Below are 19,204 nucleotides of genomic sequence, written 5' to 3' on the forward strand. Positions count from 1 at the left end.
ACACCTGAAGGACTCCAAGATGGTGAGAAATAAGATTCTCTGGTCTGATGAGACCAAAATAGAACTTTTTGGCCTTAATTCTAAGCGGTATGTGTGGAGAAAACCAGGCACTGCTCATCACCTGTCCAATACAGTCCCAACAGTGAAGCATGGTGGTGGCAGCATCATGCTGTGGGGGTGTTTTTCAGCTGCAGGGACAGGACGACTGGTTGCAATCGAGGAAAAGATGAATGCGGCCAAGTACAGGGATATCCTGGACAAAAACCTTCTCCAGAGTGCTCTGGACCTCAGACTGGGCCGAAGGTTTACCTTCCAACAAGACAATAACCCTAATCACACAGCTAAAATAACGAAGGAGTGGCTTCACAACAACTCCGTGACTGTTCTTGAATGGCCCAGCCAGAGCAATGACTTAAACCCAATTGAGCATCTCTGGAGAGACCTAAAAATGGCTGTCCACCAACGTTTACCATCCAACCTGACAGAACTGGAGAGGATCTGCAAGGAGGAATGGCAGAGGATCCCCAAATCCAGGTGTGAAAGACTTGTTGCATCTTTTCCAAAAAAGACTCCTGGCTGTATTAGATCAAAAGGGGGCTTCTACTAAATACTGAGCAAAGGGTCTGAATACTTAGGACCATGTGATATTTCAGTTTTTCTTTTTTAATAAATCTGCAACAATGTCAACAATTCTGTGTTTTTCTGTCAGTATGGGGTGCTATGTGTAGATTCATGAGGAAGAAGAATGAACCTAAATAATTTTAGCAAATGGCTGCAATATAACAAAGAGTGAAAAATTTAAGGGGGTCTGAATACTTTCCGTACCCACTGTATATATTTTTAAATGTAAATTTGGATAGTTGCTCTTAAAATGCAAAACGGCCAGTACATAATACAGTGTCACATCTATAGACATTTTGCCCAGGTAGCAACTCTTCCACAGCCTGGGACTGGGTTGTGACCTAGTGGCTGGGGATTTCTGGCACACACCAAGTAAACAATGGGGAATTGTTTTTCAAGTGGATTATCCACAATGTTTTGAGCAGCTGTTTTTTTTCCCCATAATTTTTCTGCAGTTTGTTTGAACAATTACAGAAATCCCAATTTGCAGAGAGAAAAAAAGGGTTCAGACACAGTGTCAATGCGTTCAGTCGTAATAACTGCGTTGTGATCCGTCACCATACGGTTCTACTGACAAAAATTTCGAAGCAAACAAACTAACAATGACATCATGTTCTCACACAAAAAAATAATAGATTATGCATAATTCTAATTGTATATCGTTGTACAAGTCGATACTGTGGGTTTTAAACTCGGCACCTCTGATTTGACCCCCCCCACTAAAATATCTCCAAGAGATGAATGGTACAAAAACATCACTGTACAGTACATGCTAATGAGTAAAGGAGGGGCAGATTTGGTCAATGCCTATTCAACTTCAAGAACATATCGTCTCAAAACTCTCCGTGTCCCTACAACAGAAAAATGGCATGCTCCAATACCTTGTTTGAGAATGATCCTAAAAACGCCATGATAGAAAAACAATACGACGGCTGCCGAGCCTCCGTTTCTCTTTACTGTCTCTTGACAAATCATCCCGGCAATAAAAACCTGATCTCCATCACTGATTGATGGAATTCTTTGGAGATTCCTGACAGCCTTGTCGATACAAGCCTAATACAGAAAAGACGTATCGTGTTTTGTCGGCTATATATTTAGCCCGATGTGTCTCCCTGCTTCTTTTTTTTTTGCCTGCTTCTAATCAGTCACAATACACAAATTCATGCAGATAGCTTTATGGTGCCAAAAAAGAACATATGAGAAGCCAACAGTTCTATAATTCTGGAAATGCCTTGATGGGATTGGCCAGATAGGTTCAAACGGTCAGAAAGGCTATACCCATATAATCGCTCTTTACAAGCGTGTTGAGAAGAAAAGCATTTCAGCATACACTAAGCATTGAACCTTGAGGTGACTGTGCTACAAGAGTAAAAGTCCACACTGGGTTCCACTCATGGCTTCCAAGAACATGAATCCAGGCCAGTCTTCTGCTACTGTAGCTCCATCACCTCAAGGTTTGATGTTGTGTTCTGAACTTTTTTCTCAACGTGGTTGCAAAGAATATTTATTTGGGTACTATGTACTTCCTGTAAGCTCAGGCCAATCTGATCATTTTCCTTTCATCTTTTTATCAACAATAAGTTTGCGGACCCTCGGCACACAGGACTCTTTTTGTTTTCTTGCACCAATCTGTGAAAACTTCAAAGACTATGGTGTGAAAATCACAGATCAACAGTTGTTTGAAACCTTCAAACCAACCCATCTGGCAGCAACAAACAATGCTCACAAGTTGATTTTTTCCTCTCACTCTGATGTTTGATGTGAACTAACTAATTAACTTACGCTCTTGTTGATTTATGTATTGTGCTTCGGCCCCATGACTGGCTGACTGGATAACTGCCTCAACTAAGTTCTAATAAACTGATTGCTGAGGTGAATCCAAAACCTTTAGCACAGCTTAGACTCATTTAATTTACAACTCTCTCAAAAAAAAAAAAAAAAAAAAAAAAAGGAATTAGAAAAGAAAATGTTGATTAAAAAAACAATAAGATATTGTATAACTGTCTCAACCAATGATTGGACCAATTGCGGGTGTAACACAGTGACACTATTTGTGACTTGTATACTGCTATAAAATATATGTATAGTACTTAAAGGGGACATACACCGTTTCAGCCAATCTCACATTAATCTTGCATACCTATAGAATAGCCTTTTATCAGATTTCTGAAAGAAAGATACAGCTTTACGTTTCTCTCCGAAAACAGTCGAGCTCCTGGAGACGTGGCGTAGGTGTACCTAAACAATCTTTTGAGTAGCGATCGTCTCCGAGCTGTAACGTTTCTAAAAATAAATGAGCTCTGGCTAACAATCAGATCCAGCTGTACATCCAGAATCAGCCCGGAATCAGATCGCGGGTCCGAAATTTAACATCAAGAACAATAGCAGCAAGAACAACTACAGCAGGAGGCTTCTATATGGTAAGTACAGAACGAGGTTGTCCATCCCCACACCCAAAAACACACTTCTTTTGAGACTTTCTCCTCGAGCGAATCCTGGGCAGCACTGAGACAACTTCAGTAAGCAAATGAAGCACGGTGATGGGTGTGCTCTCGCTCTCCCAGGAGAATTACTTGTACAAGGAAATCTGCTCTTCATGCCATCACAAAGGGCCGTATTCGAAAAAGAAAAAAGTATACAAACCCGGAAGGAGTGTATTTAACACATAAATGCTCTGTCATACATCCAAGAGGTTTTTGGAAACTTTTTTGGCCATGATCAGCATGAGAACCCAACTCTTTGACAATGTAAATAATGTATGAAATAGCATTATACCCCCCCACTTTAAACCCACAGTGGAAATAGCTTAAAGCTCAACTGTGTCTGTTTTTCAATAGATGCCCTTGAAATCATCATTAAACCCCCAGATGTAGCAATATCATCGCTGTACAACATGCAGTGTGAATTCTTTATGAGTGAGATTCAGGGTTAAGGGTCTTGTTTAAGGGACCAGTAATGGAAGCCTGATGGTACTGAGTTTTGATCTGATCCAACAACTGGGTTTTGAACTGCTACATCACACTAATTCATTAAAGCTGGATGTGTTAAGCTAGGTGCACACTGCGATTTTGGCCAATTTTGTAAATCCTTTTGTAAATCCTAAAAAAAAAAGCTTCCTATCATCCTAGGCTAAAATTTGTTGTATTTGATCGCTGGTTTGTTTAGCTGATTAATTAACCATTGCGATTATATTTTTCCTCTGAAGGAATTCTGGCAGTTTCAAGAGATTTCAGACTCTTTCCTGCAACGTGACTTACTTTCAAACCAACTCGGGGGTAAAAGTCAAAACGAGTCTGGTGGACAATACAGCAAGAAGAGAAACTTATTGCGTTACGGAATGTTAGTGTGACGTTTTTATTCTCAAGGCATGTCGTGAACAAATTAACGCTACAGATTATTTCTGTTTGCTGCTCGCTACCATTAGCGAGGGAACGCTAGTCTAAACAGTTACGGTTAGATGACGTAAAACTTTGGACGAGTCTTTTTCTTTTGGGCGAGTCTAAGATCCTAGAGTGTGACATGGGGTTTATGTTTGTACGGTCTGACAAGCAACAATTGACTATTAAAAATCGCAGTTTGAGGTTGTCGTAAAAAAGGTTACACAGGTAATGTTTCTGTTCGTACCTCCCCGTAATATTACCAAAATAATTGAGTTATATTTTTCAAATATAAACAGACTCCCAGCATAAAGGAAGTCAAAGCAACCCAGAGCAGGCAGTTAAAAAGACATTGAACAAGCATTGTAAATATATCAAGCACAGCCTTTCTTTGTCCAGTAAACTTAATATCTGTGTGCTTATTATTATTGGTGCACCCTGCAGTTTTAAAGGCATTTCAATCAGATGCCCTATAAAACATCTCATATTTGTATCTGTTTAAAAGCTTATCTTAAGAACATGTTCGTATGAGCAAGGCCTCAACAAGACAGAAAAAATAGCCTACGTGCTCCATCTTCACAGGATCCATAACCTTCACCCCAGTGCCTTGTCCCAGATCTGCCACTGAGAACCGCAGAACAGCAGTGATGACATTGTTCCCAATAAAAGATACCAATTCTCCTTGTTTTTAAGTTTATGGTCACGTAACAGAATTTCATTTTCAAAAGAGATCTTTCACACTTACCAGAGCTATCCCTCCTGTCCTTAGCGTTGACCTGAGGGCTTTCGTGGTTCTCTTCAAATACTCCGTTGAGTCTGGTAGGAGGCATGACCCTGTCTTGCTCAAGCAAGCTGCTCTGATCTTTTTTTGGCTTTGCCCTGTCCTCCTGCTCGGCATCAAACGTCTGCCAGCGCTTCTTTGGCGCCACTGCTGACATCATGCCCTTCCCACTGCCAGCAAGGACAGAACCTGTCCGGTACTTTGGCAGCTTCTCGGTTAGAGTCGCTCTCGCATCATCTTGTTTCTTGAGCTCTGTAACCGGAGGGAGCAAGTTGTTCACCCCATCATGTTTTTGAGGTTCTTTTTTGCCTGTGGATTTAGGTTTCAATTTGTTTGGCTTCAGGCTGCTTGGGGTTTTTCCCTGGGGCCCGTTTGGAACCCTAGGAGTCTGACTATCTTTCTTTTGAACCATGTCGGGAGTTGTACGTTCAGGCTGGGGCTGTGCAGGGAGGAGAGAGGGTTCTTCCTTGATAAGGGAAGATGGGGATGTCGGCGGGAGCGTCAGGGGCCTTCCTTCCTTCTCCCGGGTGTCATGCAAGTCCTTCAGCAACATAAGGTAGGTGGTGAATTTGTACTTGTCATCTGAACCGCACTCGTCTTTTACCAGAGAATGCAAAGAAAAGTCTTTAGGCTCCCGGAAAGCCTCGAAGGGTAAAGGTGATGGGGATGAAATGGAGGAGGAGGATGAGGAACTGCTTGATTCTTTCTTGATTTTTAAACCTGCGACTGGCAATTCCGCAGGTCTGGTGGTAGAATCCTTCCTTTTTCGATGAGAGCCGTTTAAAGAGGGTTCCTTGTTGGACCGGATTCTTGTTAACTTGAGCAAAGTTGGGTTTGGGGAGCCTCCACAGTGCTGAGATGTCGGATGTGTCGGATTGGCTACGGGGTCTGTTTTTACTTGCCATTGGTGCTCTGTAGTTTCTGGTATGTCCATGACTGGGGAAAATGAATCGTGCTCATCAGAGAGAGCTGGAGATGATGATCGGGATTCATTGCTAGAATCAAGGTCGTTCTTCTTTTCGGATAGCTCGTAGTTTGCGAGGGCTCTGGAGATAAGGCCGCAACTCGCCGGGAAGTAGAAAGAATGCATCTCAAATGTGCCGTCTGTTGATCCAGAAGAAGTGCGACTCAAGCTGCTGCCGTTCGAAGTGGTGTCCTTTTTGTTTCTGATTGTAGATGACTTGGGTTTTGTCAAAGCCGCGGTTTCTTTTGCCACCTTGCGGACTTTTTTTGCTTTTCTGCTCGTCCGTTCTGCCTTCGGTTCAATGCACAGTTCTTTATCCGAAACCTCTTTGAGCTGCTCTTCCGGGCGTTTGGGGCACAGTATCCTGGGAACCGAATCAATGTCCAAGTAAGGGCAGTCCCTGGAGTCGGACGCCAGATTGTTTGCAAGAGCAGCAGGAGGTTTCGAGATGTCCGGCTTGGGGCTTGACGTCAATTTGGAGAACAATTCGTCTTTGTTTTTGACCGGGCTTTTGTGCAGCGAGCTGTTTTTCCTTTTAGCAGATAATTTCTTTTTGCTTCCCTCCTTAGGTTTGGGTGAAGCGACAACGGGATGATCGTGTCCGTTTGAGAAAACTGGACTCGGTGAGGACGAGTGAAAGTCTGGGAAGGTCGGAGAAACGGATGTCCTCTCATCCATAACAGGAGAGTGTATCTCTCTGACCGAGGGAAGTTGTAGTTTACTCCTGAGATACTCTGGTAGAGCTGCCTCTGCCTCCAGCACACTGGCTTTCCACAGAGGCATCAAGCGTTTTGAAACCTAAAACAAAGGCAATAAAAAAATTATTAATCTGAAAACTTAACATTACATTTGAAAAACATGTTTAAATGTCTAACTGTATGCAATTTTTACAAATATGAACAAATTATGAGAAGAACAAAAAAGCAATTGCAGACATTACCAAGAATTTATCTCTGCCTCGTCGCCTCAGCACTGGAAGTTTCTCAAACTGCTGCCCTCCTTCAAAAGCACACGTAGCTTTCGCAGACACCCAGGCTTGGTCCACGATCTCCCCAAACGTCCTGACAAAATACATTCGGCATGGCCTGCTGCTGGGCTCTAAAAGATCACATCAACATCACACCATCAACCAGATCACTTACAAATGTTTAACATTCTCACTGTTTTGACCGATGTCAATATACGTGGCGGTATCAAAAGGACTCGAGTTTTGTAACACCAACAGATTGAAACACAAGGCTGCACGCAGAGTCTCAGGGAGCACCAGGCTTTATTAGCCAGAGTGCCGAAAGACTTGTGTATTTCGAGAGCTGTACGACCGGCGCTATTCTGACCACGTGCCCACTTTGAGTGTAACCTCGCTTTCCGTGCCCACCCTACTCGCCTTTTTAATAGCATTGTAGAGATCCAGCGCGAAACGCAGAAAGCGACTGACACGCTTAGAAAAGAAGACTACCGGGACACTTTCCAGAAGTGGCAGGAACGCTGATGGTGCTGTTTTGCTGTGCAGGGGGACTATTTTAACGGTGATAGTGTGTAAACGTAGATAAATACAGTACTTTCTTGTAGTCTCGAATTTGCATCTCTTTTGAGAAGTTTGTGAGATTTTGTAACAATAGACTTGCAATTGTTACAAGTCAAACAATGCATCCAGAAAGTAGTCACAGCGCTTCACTTTTTCCACATTTTGTTATGGAAACAGGATGCACCTGAGCTCAATTATTGTCATGGCAAAGGCTGTGAATACTTATGTACATGCGATTTTTGGTAATCAATTTGCAATTTGTCATTATGGGGTATTGTTTGTAGAATTTTGAAAAATAATGGATTTTATCAATGGAAAATAGCGAAGTGCTGTGAATACTTTCTAGATGCATGAGGTCTTTTACCTCATGTCGTCACTTTTGAAGTTGAAAATGCTACTTTGAGGATGAAAACGAATAATCACCTTTCATCTTGGTGTGGCTGTTTCTTGAATGGTCGATGGAGACGCGACAGGGCCACCAAGGCCTGCGGTTAAATTTGGCCCACACCACATCGCCTACGGTAAACTTCACTTCTGGAAGAGGCTTCTTCTTTGGGCTGTCAGACTGCAAAAAAAAAAAAAAAAAAAGGTGCCATGTTATGACTTAGAAATCAATGTTAACCACTGCACCAAGAGTTTGGAAGGCAGGTGATGATTCCTTGGCCAGTTTGGAGGGTCAGAAGAGGAAACTAGGGTCATGCCCACATAATGTATATGCATATTTTTCTCTCCGTTTTCAGACCTTTCGGTGTGGATGAGCAACTTTTGGGATGTGATTGAAAATGAAGGTTAGATGAAAACGCCGCTTTCGAATTGATCCAGATTAGCGTAGATGTAGCCTAGGTATTACATAATAATAAATATACGATACTATAACATAGACCCCTGCGCTGCTGCCAGTCAGAAGTCTCTCCCACAGTTAGGCCATGTCCACACCAATACATTTTCGTTTGAAGACGCAGAATTTTCCCTCCATTGTGGCCTTACCTGCTGCACTGAGACAACGTTTTTTAGTTACAAAGAAGTATTCGAAAACGCTCTCCAAAGCGGATTTCAATACGAAATTCGCGTTTGGAGCTTTCAAAAACAAAGGCTTTCGAAAAAAAATTGCGCATTTTTTTGTTATGTGACGCTGCCTTTCCTCTACACTGTCACGACGTTTCAAAGAGCCGGAAAAGTCGAAGCGTCTTAAGTAAAGGGACGTAAGCATGTGGATGAGCAACTTTTGGGAAACGATTAAAAAAATCAATAGCATGAGCATGGAGCGTTTTTAGACGAGACTGCCTTTTTTTCGATCCGGATTATTGTAGACGTCCCACAAATATTTTACTCCTTCTCGACTCGTAACCATTTGGCAACCCTACATTGCTGCTTATTCTAGAATATTCCTCATTTTACATGACTCCTATTTAAAGCAAAGAATGCACATACCATTGCTGACCATTTAAATAAAAATAAATAAATAAAAGATTTACCTCATGCTAAGCAGTGCTGCACACCACAATACTATTTAGAATTTATTTGTTTGTTCAGCTAACAACAAAGTGATGACAAGAATCCTAGCTAGGCTGTGCTTTTATAGAAAAGTCGCTCTCAAAAACACTGTGCACGTTATATAGCTTGTGGGCTGTGTCAAATCTTTTTCTTTTTCAAAGAAGACTTCAGATCTTGCGAGTCTTCGTACGCTCAGCACTCTCACATGCATAGACTAGACCAATCGATTCAATCCTAGTGTCCACAGACGATTCAGGACTGTCTATCAGGACGGTGAACGCCATTGGTGAAAATGTAAGCAAATGAATATACAATGTTTACAGTGTTAGTTTTGAGAACGACTTTTTTTTACAAAAGCCTTAGTATTCTTGCCATTACTTGGCTGTGATGAAACAATGAACCAAATGGGGAAAGAAATAGCACTGGGTTTTGCTTGGCTTGAGGTATCATTTTTTCAAATTCTGGCCAGCAACGCTATGTGCGTTCTTTGCATTCGCTAACCAGCATGTAAGATAAAGTTAGAAGCGTGCTAGGATAGTTAGCAATGTAACTTGCGAAAGTATAAGATCGCATAGCCAAAGGGTTTCGAGTCGAGAAAGATTTGGAAAACATCGCTGTTTAATACTCGATGGTATGTAATGGTAATATTCAGTGGGATTCAATGTTATGTAACAACTGTACAGCAATAAGTAGGTGTACAGCTCTTGAACGTGCCCAAACAGCAAACCTCCACATCCTGACTGTAATTACCACCATCAATGCTCTTAGTCTTTACAGAACATTTCCCATGACTATGTTCCCGTTGTAGTTTTCGAATGACTAATAACTTGCGTGAATATCGCCCAGTTATTACTTTACATTGCTCACAGAATGACCTTCGAAGAGCTGGCTGTCTTGTGGTAAGTGGCAAAGGAAACGAGTTGTCTAGGCTTTTAAAGAACGGATGCAAAACACAAGCATGCATGCCAACATGTGTGATGCAAACTCGCAGCATTTTCAAGAACGCCTCACTCATCAGTAACGAAAGACAGTTATCAGTAGTCATAATGTGGATTTGATTTCTTTAATATAGTGTCTGACTTTGGAGAGCTACAATCTACAACAGGTACGTCTGGAAATGGCCAACCAATGAGCCACCAGCAGCTAGTTGGCAATATAGTGTTTTATATAGTGTACGTAATCGTCCACAGTTTCCAGAACAGTCATTTTATTACTTGAAAAATGAGTGTCAAATTTCATATTTTTATTGTAGGCATGAGAAACCTGGCAAATGACTGATCAAATGACTCACAGGGATATTTTTTTTTGCACATGATGTCACTAAACTGTCTGCCATGCTGCAATAACAGCACTCGTGTCATCAGGTATATGACGTCAGGTAGGCCATATGCGTACTCTCTATGGAGAAAAGTATTGTTACACCTGACCTTTCCAACCGTATGTTGTTCTTCCCCAAACGTTACCGCAAAGTAGTATAATCGTATAGGATGTCTATGGACGCTGTAGCATGAAATTTACCCTTCACGTGAACAAGGAGCTCTGAACCTGATCCAGCGTGACTACGCTCCTGTTCAGAAAGCCAGCTCCATGAAGATATGCTTTACATGAGGCAGAGTGGAAAATCTTTCCTCAACTACTTTATGAATCACCTTTGAGATGAATGTACTCACTACATCAGTACCTGACTTTCACTTTTGTGGATTGATAAATCCACACAAATCTCCACAAGAACGCTCCCAAATCTGATGGAACATCTTTTAAGAAGAGTGGAAGTTCTTATAACAGTGACTAAATGTGGAATCGGATGTTCAAAAAAGCACCTAGCATATTTAACACGTTTTATTTGAATGTTTGTCTTATACGCATAGAAGAGCAACGATGTCCTGAGTAGAAGATAGAAAAATTTATTTCTGATGCAAATGAGAAGCTGATTAGAAGCAGTATTGAGTATGTATTGTTCAAGTTCACGATGGCGTATGATAAAAATCATCAACTTCATCTGTAACTTTTTCACAATATCGATTCAAACTGATTTTCGTGGGGGTTTTATAACGACGATGTAATCGATAGTGTAATTCTGAAATATATATATATTTTTAAGCTGTATTTAGATTGGACTGGGTTTTTTTGGAGCGGTAGGTTAATATAATTGTTTCTGGAGTTTCTCTGGGACGTAAGTTTCACGCAAGAAATGTCCTATCTGGTTCGGTTAGTTTTAGGACCGTTTTTTTTTTTTTTGGATTATGTGCAGTGATTGAAGGGGATTACACTCGCTTGTATCATATGGTGATCAATTTGCTATTCCGTTACATTTCTAGGGTAAAGAAACATTCCCTGAGGTGACCAATGAGTACAAAAACAAGACACGTGAAGCTCTTACAGGATCTGTGTAGGTGCTGCTAGGTGAGCTTGGCCTCTGAGAAAGGCCTACGTTGAACATCGAAGCGCAGTTTTCGGTGCTCGGAAGGTCACAGTCACTGTCTGAGTAGCCATCCGAACTGTCAAAATCCCTTATCATGTCTTCAACACGTAGTGGAGGTGGAGTAGGAGGAGGTTCCGGTGCTGGCTGTGGAGTACTTTTGGAAACTGGGTCAAAACGTTCGTGTCTGTTCAAGCTTAAGTTTAGGCCTGCACCAGAGAAGCTCTTGGAGTCCCTTTTCTGGCATTTTTTGGCTGAAGGTTTAAACGCCACCACGTGCTCCTCTTCGTCGTGGTCGTCCTTGCTGTCCCCGCTGTCGAAGAGGCTCGATTCGAAATGCAGGAATCCGTTTGGGATCGGAGATATGTGCTCCAGGCTGTCCGAGCTCACGGGAGAAAAGCCATTCTTATCCAGATTCTGGACGTTCCTAAACACGTTGTCATCAGCGTCACGACTGAAGGACTGCGGCGAGTGGACAATGCCGAGGCCGAACTCCGATGCGTGGACGTGCGCTTTAGCTCGCCCGTGGAAATCCTTGTCCTGTAGACTCATCTCCGGCCTGCTTACCATAGCCGTCAGGTCCTGGAGCCTCCTCAGCGGACTGTAGTTGGACGTCGATTCCCTTTGGCCGTACCCGAACGAGGACGCCTGCTTGGCGCCATGCTGGAGCCCACAGGACGCGACCTGCGGACAGTGCGGGCCCGGGCGACGTTCCGAGCCATCTTTGGCGCCCAGTTTATACGACTGATTCATGTTGGCATGGCTTCGTCCTGCATTTGAACAGAAACAAAGTAAAAAAAAAAGCTTACTGACTAAACCAGCTACATTCAATTAACAAAATCTGGGGGTCGACATGGCGTAGATGACCAGAACCACAGGTGTCTATAGGTGGTGACTGAACAAATCCAAATCAGCTGTTTAATCAGCGTTTGGTGTTTAATTAGACATTCATTGCTCGAGTTCAGCGCCCTCGTTTAGGCCGTGGTGTCCATCAGGGCAGACAAAAGACACCTTGAAGGCACTGGATTCAATCAGAAAATCCGACAATTAAGCAAAGCCGACGCTGAAGAGCACCCGGACATGTCTTAACGCTTAGGAGATGAGTGAATTAAGCCGTGTTTTTGTAAGGTAGTGCGGTAGGTATAGTGCCATGATGGGAAGGTAAAAGTGGATACAGGAAGCTAAAGCTTGTACTCTCATGCACACAGACCTGAAAAGCCGTGATACAGCCATGGCCGAGCAGGAACCTCGACTCGGTTTACAAACAAGGAGGAAAGAAAGAGAAACAAAATGTAGCAAAAAATCCAGGGAGGGTGTGAGGGGAGGGGGGGAATGGGAGAGAAAAGTGGCCGAAATCTTACCATTTACGGCTCGGTCAAGATAAAACCATCCGGTCTCCGTTCACAAGAGCAGGCGAGGAGTCACTTTTGGGCGATTTGTGAAAGCCGGAGCTGCAGAAAGCGGCAGAAGGAACAGTGTTAGGCCTGGACTCGGCTTTCATTTCTACTCTCGGATCAGCGCTTTGCTTTCTATCTATCTATCTTTCTTTTAAAATGAAGAAATGTAAATAATTAGTTCATTGCCGGTAGAAAAATCAAGGAGCCTTCGCTTGCTTTCACCGAGAGCAGTCGTGTAGACGGGTGCAAAACGTGAGCGGGTCGGAAGCACGTTTTGCATGGAAATGCATGGCTTGTTTTGATCGTGGCCCTGGTCATGTTAAAGCAGAAAAGCCTTGTGTGTGTGTGTGTGTGTGTGTGTGTGTGTGAGAGAGAGTGTGTGTGTGTGTGTGTGTGAGAGAGAGAGGGAGAAAGAGAGTCAGAGACCGACCGGCAGTGCCACCCAACCCCCCCTCCGACACACAAAACGCTCCATATTATACACAGTATCCCACGACTGATCAGTGACATTTTATCCCTTCTTACTTCCAGCCTAAAACACAATCATTATATATGAAGGTGCAGGTTTTAAGTGGTTTTTTTTTTATATATATATAAGTTGTGGTTTATTTTTGTATTATTATTTTCAATGCCGTATTTCCTGAACAAAAGACTAGTTGAAACTTCCTCCATTTTAGTATCACCCAGGGCTCACCACAGCCTTTCGGACATAAATACCACCCAGTTACACGGTGATAACACTGTAATACCTAAATCCCAAACTAATGGTGGAGAGAGAAAAAAAACACGTTAGAGACGCGGTGGTGAAATTAATAATCGTATTTGGTCGATTACTTGTAACTTGGAGCCATTTTGGGCTTAAAAAAAAAAAAAAACAGGCCAAAGTGAGCTATGTCACAAGATGGCCCTGCTGTTGACTAATCACCACGGCCCTAACAAACGTGAAAGAATCTGTGGCACTGAATAGATGGCGATTTATTCATTATAATGTTTAATAATGCGATGTTTTTTATTTATACACAATTTACAGGCTAGCATAACATTTAAAAAATGGCCGTTTTTAACGGTCAAATTTAAATGCCATGCACGAGCTCTAACGCGTTGAGCTCCATCCGGGTACTTGTCCTCCATTTTTTTTATTGTGATACTTATATCCCTATTAAATTTTTTTTTTTTTTTTTAAATCAAATTACATAAATGTGTGCCTTTTTTTTTGTCCACGTCCTGGACCCTCAATGAAGGTTAGGCATGATAAAAAAAAAAAAAATGCCTCCCCAAACAATATAAAAAGGCAATTAATTAGCACAGTCTAGTCATATTTTTAAAGCTAGCAGGTATAAAGAAAGTAAAAAATAAACCCTTGCTTGCAAAGAAAGATATCTGAAGCATGTGACTGTGTATCATGTATATCACGAGCATCTCATTTATTCAGCCATATTTAATGAGGTTTATCAAGATCATGGTCGGGGGTTGGATTTGGAACCCATCCCTGAATGCACCTGTCCATCACAGTGGGCTCGTCACTATAATGCACTATAGTTGACTGGGAACAACATGAGTAGAATATGATTAACATTCATTCGAACATTTTCAGTAAGTGCTTTATGGTGGTCAAGGTCCAGGTGGATCCAGAAGCCATCCCAGAAATGAGTTGGGAATACACCGTGGTTGGTCCATCACATTAGGCCACTCACCATATGATACTAAAGTTGCCTGGGAACATCACAGGTAAAATGTCAATCATTCATTAGTAAATGTTTAGCAAGTGCTTTATTGTGGTCAGGATTCAGGTCGATCCATAACCCATCCCAGGAATACCAAGAGTGAGATGGGAATACACCATGGTTGGGACCCCAGTCCATCGCAGAAAGCCACTCAACATAAGATGGTAAATTTGCCTGGAAACACCATGGGTAAAATGTAAATCATTCATTCGTACATATTTAATAAGTGCTTTATTGTGGTCAGGATCCAGGTCGATCCATAACCCATCCCAGGAATACCAAGAGTGAGATGGGAATACAACATGGTTGGGATGCCAGTCCATTGCAGAAAGCCACTCAACATAAGATGGTAAATTTGCCTGGAAACACCATGGGTAAAATGTTAATCATTCATTCGTACATATTTAATAAGTGCTTCATTGTGGTTGGTGTTGAGGTGTATCTGGAGAGCATCCCAAGGATACTGGGGTTTGAGATAGAAACACACCATGGTTCGAACGCCAGCCCATCACATAACTAGTGCACAATAGTAAAACAATAGAAATATCATCTTGAAATATAGCAATTATTATATTATTTCGTGAGTGGCAGTCCTTTGCAAGGTCAAGGTGAATCCGAAGAACATCTAAGGAATACTGGGTGCAGAAAAGGAATACACCATGGATACCAGATACCAGTTCTTTACAGTGGGATAGTCATCATAATGCGCTATGGGTGAATTATTGTAAATATTACGGGTAAAAATGGAATCAACATTTATTCATTCCCTTTTTAGTAAGTGCTTCGTTGTGGTTGAAGTCGAAGAGGATCTCCAGTCTATTCCCGGAATTCTCAATGGTGATAGAGAAATACACCACAAATCAGACACCAGTCTATCACAAGGTTTCATACAATAACGCACAATAACACAACAATGTTAAGATCATGCGTAAATATGTTATAAACATTCATTCATTCATCTATTAATAATAGTGGTCAGGGTCAAGATGGATCGGGAGCCTATCCCGGGAATATTGGGTGGCAGACGGAAATCCGTGGATCGGATCCCACTCCATCACAAGGCTAGATACTGTAATGTGTTATATCATTAAAATAAATTGAAGGATCACATGTAAATATGTCACAAACATTCATTGTTGAGTTAGCGCTGGTCCTGATCTGGGTCAAGCTGGATCCAGATCCGGAATACCAGAATTCCAGTACCAGTCCTTCGCAGAGATAGTTTCCCACTGAATCGTGGTATCACTGGGCACATATGCAATCAATATAATTAATTATTTTTTTTTTATCCTGGTTAGAGCCATGGGGTTATACGGTGTGGATCCGAAGCCCATCCTGGGAATACTGTTCATCCCTGTAAAAGGATACGATTTTGAAAAGCATTTTCCGTGCAAGTAGCATTGCTTACGTGATATTTGTTTATTGTGTGTTTTTTTTTTTAGTTTTTTTTGCAGATTGGATGCTAATTGCTTACACAACACTAAACGAAAGATTAAACCATGGCATTCCAGATTTGGATAAACATGAATATTTTGAATGGAACAGGAACACTACAGGATATACTAAACTATCAAATGTATCACAGTCACATATAGAAAAAAAGAATGCTCTGAAGCATTACACTGATTCATTATTTCTCGTCTCACCACAAACGAACGAACGAACGAACGGATAAAAAGAATTAATCGAAATAGTCTTCAAAAGTCACTCGACACTACTTTAAAAGGGCACCACGTTTTTTTTTGTTTTTTTTTTTCAATACAAATAAAAGATAGTTCATACCAAAGACGATACAGGCAAAGCACGAATCACATAACACGTTAAGAAAAGAAGGATAAATATGCACGTGATATTGATTAAACGTTTTCAAGTGCGGAATGAAATCGAATGTCGCTACAGAACGGCATAGAGCGGTCACGTTATCAAAAGTTAGGTAACAAGTTTAAAAACAACACAAAAGTGATTATTTTTTTCTCTCTATACATTTGCGGTATGTTTTTTTTTTTTTCTTTTTGTGAATACTATTGGCCCGAGAAATGTCATATAATACATACTGTGTTATTGTTTCACAAGACTACTATCATGCACATCTGTACAGTAGGTTAATATACGTTTAAAGGAGCAATAAGCAGCCATTTTTTGGGGGATTTGCTTGTTGGTCTTTTTATCGGACAGGCCGTCGAGAGGAAAGGTCTTTGTCTGGGTCTGTCTGCCACGAACCTCCAGGGTTATGTCTAGCCGCGGCATAGCGCTCCATAGGTTGTTTTTTTCCTGAAGGTTTTATTCCTTCGAATGAAATGAAACGGAAGTCTGCTTATTGCTCCTTCCTTGCAGGTGTGAGAGAATGAGTAATGCTCTTTGGATAGAGAAATAACACGAAATTGATCATGAAGATGTAACACTTCCACATACATAACAAGTGTTAAGTCTAAGTATCAAAATTTGCCTTTCTGCCCTCGCAAGAGTCAGTGCCTCCAGTGCAAAGAAAAAAAAAAAAAAACGTCTCCATGGATATACGCGGTTTCGATCCTTTCCTAATAAATACAAAAGCCTGCCCCTCATTCGCTAGTGTTTTTCTCTTTGACTGTGGCTTCACAAAGCGCCCGTTTCTGCATCAGCGTGTAAGGGAAGGGGGCTCCGTTACAGGCGCTATAGTCCAGTTTGTTGAGTTTCGCCAATGTCTTGATGCTACCCGGAGGCCTCCCGGGACTGACCTTGTAACCCGCGGCTTTGGTCGTCCCCAGCGGTCTCCCGGGGCTCGTTTTGAACCCAGCTGCCCTCGTGGTACCAGGCGGTCTCCCCGTGCTTGTCCGATACCCAGCGGACTTGGTGGTACCCGCAGGTCTGCCGCGCCTTCCTGTCTTCCCGAGTCCTTTCTTCTTCTTGGAGCCTTCGGGCGCCTCGGCGGCCCTCATGCGCACGGCCTGAGGCAGGAAGTCGCTCGCCGAGTCCTGCATCTGGCACGACATGGGCTTGATCATGCTCTGCGGTAAGGGGGGCAAATTCGGTATGGGCAGCTGGAGCGGCGGAGGCGGCCCGGACGGATAGAACTTCCCCGATTGCGAGGCGCACAACTCAAAATGTCCACTTGAGTGCTGGCCATCTTCTCCCAGGCCTCCCAATCCGTAATCGTTGTTGCTGCTACCTACTTGATGCATCATTTTTCTGAAAGAAAGAAAAACCGGGAAACAAGGATTTCAGTCCGTACATGCAATCTTAATAATCTTTAGGAGTATAATCAGTATGTATCGTACGGATACGTGTCAGGATTCTCTTATCGCCAAAATTAACCTGGACACAGTTATCCGACAGGTATCTATAGTACTGACGCTCAAATCGAACTTGTGAATCATTTTCAGACTTTAGATCTACAAAAACACGGTCTATCAACCATTTTCTTTCCCCTCCTGAGAGGTATGCAAAACCGAAAGTACTTCCGTACTAACTAGTACTCACGCAAGGCCGCCATGGCGACATGCACCCTTGCGTACTTCCATACTAAACAGTACGAGCAAGAAAACAGTGCCCATAGGTTGCCATGGCTGTTGAAAACCGATACATAGGCAAACACAGGAGCGTACTAACACACTAAACAGTATGCATTGATAAGTGTGTGGTTTATATAGTAGATATTTTCGCACACTATTTAGTAAAAAAAGGGTGGGAAAGCTAGTGTTCAGGTTTTTTTTTTTTTTAATGTAGGCCTGGAAACAGACATGCACACATTGGTACGTACACACACACACACACACACACACACACACACACACACACACAAAAACGTACAAAGACCGACGAAGAATATCCTTATCAAAAGGCATCTCTGTCTTTTCTTTTATTGCTCCACGGGTCTCGCTAGGGAAAAGAAACCAGTATTAAGGACCATAATAGCATAAAAAAGACGATGCAGAATGAAGAGAAAAGCACGTATATTTGGCGACGGAGAAGGCTCCTTTTTTACCTCATTTGGACGCGGATCTCGGAGAGCAAAGGGTTAAATATGAAACAGATAGATCTTCCATCCTTGAAACCAAAGCATAATCTGTATTATAACGTCTAGGAAAGGCTTACGGTGCCGTCCGAATGGCCGATCGCATTGGTTATTGCTTTGGATGGTGAAGGGATTTGACGGTGGAGCTCCGAGGATTATATCTGTAAGGCGGCCATTTTAACTCGGAAAAAAAAACAGTACAATATTGAAGAACAGGAGGAGGACCGGGGGGGGGGGGGGGGTGTTGCTCGGTGCGCATGCGCAGACCGGTGCAGTGTTTGTGTAGTGTGAAACGTGTGAACTGTACACTTGTGATGGAAAGACCTTGTTTGTTTTGAAAGAATTCTTTTATTCATTTCTTTTTTATTCATTCAGTTCATTTCGTTCCTCAGATCAAAACTGTGACAATTTCAATTAGCAGCTTTTACAATTAGCACCAACTTTGACTATATGGTTCGAATTATATAACAATGCAGATATGATGATAAACAGAATGAGGAGCTTCACTTCTCATAGCTTCTGGTCCATGTGGGGCATTATTTTGTTACGTGACTTTAATGACAAGATTCAGAACAACAACAAAAAAGATTGCATTGTGTAGCAGCTATAGGAGTCACATGAGACAAACTACTCAAATGACGTTTCCTGTTTAATTCACTGCGTAGCGTCTGTGGGAGTCAAAAGATAAAAAAATAAAAGAACGAACGAACGACTCGGACCAGAAAATGTGAGAGGTGAACGACTCAGTTCTGTTTCCTGTACATAACCTACAGAGATTTTTTCGTTGCTTTGCTCATGCACGTCCATTGGAAAATGATCGAATCACTCTTTATGATTACTCGCTCTTTTTAGTCACAATTAAGACCCGATCCAATTCGACACATAACCAACGATACGATACATTAAAGATG

At 42.1% G+C, this 19,204-nt stretch overlaps 2 protein-coding genes across 5 annotated transcripts in view; both read right to left on the bottom strand.

Annotated features, from left to right (window-relative positions):
* nsd1a (nuclear receptor binding SET domain protein 1a) overlaps positions 1-13,090 on the bottom strand; it is a 40,167-nt gene extending 27,077 nt beyond the window's left edge. For both annotated transcript variants that reach the window (XM_083546907.1, XM_083546906.1), the window contains exons 1-5: positions 12,543-13,090; positions 11,143-11,951; positions 7,692-7,833; positions 6,684-6,841; positions 4,744-6,541 (exon numbers count right to left, since the gene is read on the bottom strand). In XM_083546907.1, the coding sequence (XP_083403033.1) occupies positions 4,744-6,541; positions 6,684-6,841; positions 7,692-7,833; positions 11,143-11,934 (2,890 nt within the window). In that variant the 5' untranslated portion in view covers positions 11,935-11,951; positions 12,543-13,090. The remainder of the gene's footprint in view (positions 1-4,743; positions 6,542-6,683; positions 6,842-7,691; positions 7,834-11,142; positions 11,952-12,542) is intronic.
* Positions 13,091-15,702: 2,612 nt separating this feature from the next.
* On the bottom strand, positions 15,703-18,514 carry LOC310729141 (UPF0461 protein C5orf24). 3 transcript variants are annotated; one of them, XM_083547224.1, is made up of 3 exons: positions 18,264-18,504; positions 18,089-18,157; positions 15,703-17,467 (listed from the first exon to the last, which is right to left on the bottom strand). In XM_083547224.1, exons 1-3 carry the CDS (start codon positions 18,266-18,268, stop codon positions 16,861-16,863), a joined length of 681 nt encoding a protein of 226 aa, XP_083403350.1. In that variant the 5' UTR covers positions 18,269-18,504; the 3' UTR covers positions 15,703-16,860. The 3 variants fall into 3 exon arrangements, with proteins under 3 accessions (XP_083403350.1, XP_083403351.1, XP_083403352.1); XM_083547225.1 differs by lacking the exon at positions 18,089-18,157 and having other exon boundaries at positions 18,374-18,514; XM_083547226.1 differs by lacking the exon at positions 18,089-18,157 and having other exon boundaries at positions 18,264-18,512.
* Between the last annotated feature and the right edge of the window lie 690 nt (positions 18,515-19,204).

The sequence above is a fragment of the Silurus aristotelis genome, assembly GCF_946808225.1.
Source record: "Silurus aristotelis genome assembly, chromosome: 7".
Classification (NCBI taxonomy): Eukaryota; Metazoa; Chordata; class Actinopteri; order Siluriformes; family Siluridae; genus Silurus; species Silurus aristotelis.